The sequence below is a fragment of the Bidens hawaiensis genome, unplaced genomic scaffold (assembly GCF_021521415.1).
Source record: "Bidens hawaiensis isolate Kalapana, Puna unplaced genomic scaffold, B.hawaiensis_p1.1 tig00045935_1, whole genome shotgun sequence".
Classification (NCBI taxonomy): domain Eukaryota; kingdom Viridiplantae; phylum Streptophyta; class Magnoliopsida; order Asterales; family Asteraceae; genus Bidens; species Bidens hawaiensis.
The window spans coordinates 81,683-85,676 of NW_027498169.1; the positions used below are offsets into that span (position 1 = coordinate 81,683).

The 3,994-nt window shown below is 32.5% G+C and overlaps 1 protein-coding gene across 1 annotated transcript; it reads right to left on the minus strand.

The window, feature by feature from the left end:
* Window positions 1–353: 353 nt before the first annotated feature.
* On the minus strand, window positions 354–2,476 carry LOC143595998 (galactinol synthase 2-like). Its single transcript, XM_077074878.1, has 3 exons — window positions 2,140–2,476; window positions 1,179–1,502; window positions 354–863 (listed from the first exon to the last, which is right to left on the minus strand). The coding sequence occupies exons 1-3, from the start codon at window positions 2,470–2,472 to the stop codon at window positions 498–500; spliced, it is 1,023 nt and encodes a 340-aa protein (XP_076930993.1). The 5' UTR covers window positions 2,473–2,476; the 3' UTR covers window positions 354–497.
* Between the last annotated feature and the right edge of the window lie 1,518 nt (window positions 2,477–3,994).

The following is a 3,994-nucleotide window of genomic DNA, read 5'->3' on the forward strand; positions in this document are numbered from 1 at the left end:
TAATTGTTCAACAGATGCAGCGGGTTTGACACTCTAGTTTTCTGGATGACCTATGTTATAACCGATTTGAGGTATTCAGTTTGGAGTACTAAGACTCCTTCTAATTGTAAGGAAAATCCAAAATCGATTTTTGATTGAAACGGCCAAGTTTAACATTAATTTTACACCAGACGGAGATAAAACGGTTTTAATAAGGATTTAAAGCAATAAATAAATTACAAACCAGATTAGAACATAAGTAGTCATAGAACATAGTAATAAATAGATGACAAAAGTTAAAGACCATAAAATTCCCCAAAACAAGAATCTTGCTCATTTATAACTTTGAAATCACCAATTACATCAACCCACAAACTAAAAAAGAAAACAACCTTCACTTTCTTCACATACACATTTATAAAATTACAAGATGGAATCCACACTAACTTGAATGAACCCATCTTTACAAAACCTTATTCCACACCAAAAACCAACTACACCCAACACATCCCGAACATCTAAGCCGCCGAAGGTGCACACACCGCAACTTTAGAGTCACTAAGTGTCGACGGTAAAACCATCTCACCATTATTTCCACCGGTTGTTACATGAGCTACCATATTATTATTAGTGTTATTGTAATCCAAAGATTTGTCATTGTATATATCCCACCATTTCTTCACAAGCATCTTTATGTCTTCCCTTTGCATATTCTCTTCTTTACCTGTGTATCGCCATGGTTTTGATCCCGCGGCACAATAGTGAACGACTTTTACTTGTTTGAGATCGACGTTTTCAGGGTGTCGCCATAGCATTGCTAGAACAAGATTGTAAGCTAGAGGGAGTGGCTTGTAAATGTCCTTGAAATATAAGTTGAGAAAATCCTGCCAAATTTAAATCAACAAATAATGATTATCAAAACACCAAACCAATGTGTTGATTTTTAATATATAAAATGTTGTAATTTATATACTTTGTAACTTTATGACAATGATGTTATTAAAATAAATAAAATATGAACTTGTTCCATATAATTTTTTGTGTTGTGAACATGTTGAAAATTTTATGTATTAGACTAAATAAATTATAAACTTTGTCCATGATGATATGTGACTTGTTAAATGTGTCTACTATAAGCCAAAACTTGTAATTATTAATTAATTATTATTTATTAATTACGATTGTAAATTATTAAATACCTGTTCAGCAAAAGATGTGGGAGGTGTGACCATGAGTGTACTTAACAAATCATGGTAAGTGTTGATACTTGGTTCAAACACAAACATGCCAGCGTTGAAATACAACGCTGGTTTGGGACCCAACTCTGTGGGCCACCTGACTTTGTCCGGTGATTGCTGCTGACAGTACCCAATCTTGTATTGGGGCGTATGGCTCCATGTCTTCTCGCAAAAACAGTCCATGACCGCGTAGAAGTAGCCATTCGGCAAGTCAAATAGATGGTCAATGTTATCGAACACTTGAATGTCGCTGTCTAAGTAGATCATCTTCTCGTACTCCACAAACTGCATATTCATTTTTAAATAATTAAATTAAATTAATTAAGGGTATATAGGTTGCATGGACATTTCATAGACATTTAAAAAAAAATAAAAAGTTTGACGATCTATGATTAGAACTAGTATTTTTTAAATTGGTCAAATGGTCGTTTTAACCACTATTTTTCAAAGTTTTAATCCTTCTATTATTAAAATGCTCATCCGGATATTGACCAAGACGTCGTTTTGACCAATAAATTTCAAAATTTCAAAAAAGCCGTTTGAGCGTTTCGCAGACAATATTTTATTGGTGTGGAATCAACAGTTGTGTCATTTTAAAATTTTCAAAGTTTGACGCTATTAAATATTGGCCAAATAGTGGTTCTGAATAATCTTGAAAGTTTGCCCTTTTTATGACCATAACGACCGTCCGAATATTGTTCAAACAATTGTTCTAACCAATAATGTTCAATCTTTCGTTTTTAAAGTTTGAACATTTTTTTTTTCAAAACTACCGTTTGTTTGTTTGTAAACAGGCGTTTGATAGAGTTAAATCAAATAAGTTGGTGTAGATTTCACCTCATCAAACTGTCGTCTACAAAACACTCAAACGGCCATTTTAATCCACATATGATATAAAAACGCTAACACGTAGAAAACATACCTCCCAAATACGAAGTTTGGAGTAATTAATAACATAATACGCCATCGCAAACTCCGTCTGACTCTCAGGCGGGTAAATCGGCTCAATTTCCCTAACAACACATCCCTGATCCACCAAAACACGACGGTGCTCCACTGAAACATCAGGGAGCACCGCCACAACAAGTGGATAACCAGAGTTAACCTTCCTCAATCCTTTAGCCAATCCCACAACCCCCTTTATGTAATCACCATTACCCGCTAAAAACGTAACGTACGCGCACTTATTCGCCTCTTTCTTCGAATCCGAACCCGATATTATTATTCGGTTCAAATCCATTGCTTCCGGTGCCATTGGTAATAATAATAATTATTGAATTAGTAAAAAGCTTAGAAGTAAATATTAAACTTGGTGTAAATATTAATATTAAACTTGTTGTAACTTGTAAGGTAATGGCGGGATTGGTGGTTTATATAGTTGGTGTTATTGGTACAGTTTGCTTAGCTGGACATGTGTGATCTTGTGACACGTGGCAGTGGTATAGATCGGACGGTGAGAAGATGTGAGATGGAAGATACTGGAGTAACCTAGTAAGAGAGTAACGGAGTGTTTTTTAAGGTGTAGAGTTGTTTGGAACAAACTAGAAGTGACACGTGGCGGTACCAGGTTGATCCTTGGTGTTTTGTTTGTTAGTTCGTGGGTGCACTTGAATCTTCGTTTTATGTTGGTTTTTTTCTTTTTGTGGAATTTTTTATTTTTTTTGTAAGTGTAAAATCAAAAACATGTTTAAAAGAATTCGTATTTTGGTTATCAGCAGATATGTCCTTTGAAAATCGTTAAAAATATTTTGGATTGAAGACCATTAAAAATGTGGGTCTTAAGTATTTTTTTTAGGTTTAAACAATTAAAATTTTAAATTAATTTATTGGGTTATGATTTTAGTTGCATAAACCTTTTTTTTTTAAAATGGGGTTATATGAAATGGGTGATTAGTTTTAAATAGTAAGACTACACGTTTTTTTCAAAATAAATATAATAAAAACAAGTTTTAAAAAAATCAAGCCTACAACGATGTAGAGAGAAAGAGAGAAACGAGTGTAGATGGTTAGGTTCAGATTATTATTATTATTATTATTTATTAATATTGTTAGGTTTATGTATTATAAAACAACTTTGTCCCTGTCTCGTTTTTTTTAACGCTCAAATAAACGTCGACTTGGGGTTGGGTTTACATTGGGAGGGAATGCAATCTTTAGGTGCTCATCGCGCAATAATGTCACCACAGATGCTTAAACTTTATTATAGTGTTGACCACATGTATACAAATTACACTTAAATTTAATAATATTATTGTTTTCCATTTTGAGGGTAAGTTAGAATGTCAAAATGGTGTTGGACGGTATTAAGGGGTTGTCATATGATTAAACTATGTAACCTAATTTTCTCTTACAACACAACTGTGAACTATATCCAACAAACATAACACTTAAAATATTGTTATGGAAAGAAACATAATACATGTATAAAAGGTTAACCATAATACTTTATTCGGTGAAGCTGAAATTACATGATGTATAACATTCTATAACTATTAAAAATATGGTTATGGAAAGAAACATAATACGTGTATAAAAGGTTAACCATAATACTTTATTCGGTGAAGCCGAAATTACAAGATGTATAACATTCTATAACTATTTTTTTTTATTAGAAAACAGACGAAGTTTTATATAATTTACTATAACTATTAAAAATATATCATGATGTAACATAAATTTCCTAATATGATTCAAATTCTCTTATTTAGGGTCTCTAGCCTCAAATTTTCTAGAAATAAAGATGTCTAAAGTAGGATTTTCTTTTAATTTGAACCATG

Coding starts and splice junctions, on each gene's coding strand:
- LOC143595998 (XM_077074878.1), bottom strand. CDS start 2,472: ATGGCACCGGAAGCAATGGATTTGAACCGAATAATAATATCGGGTTCG. Junction 1,503..2,139: donor CCAAACTTCGTATTTGGGAG/GTATGTTTTCTA, acceptor ATGAATATGCAG/TTTGTGGAGTACGAGAAGAT. Junction 864..1,178: donor CCACATCTTTTGCTGAACAG/GTATTTAATAAT, acceptor TAAATTTGGCAG/GATTTTCTCAACTTATATTT.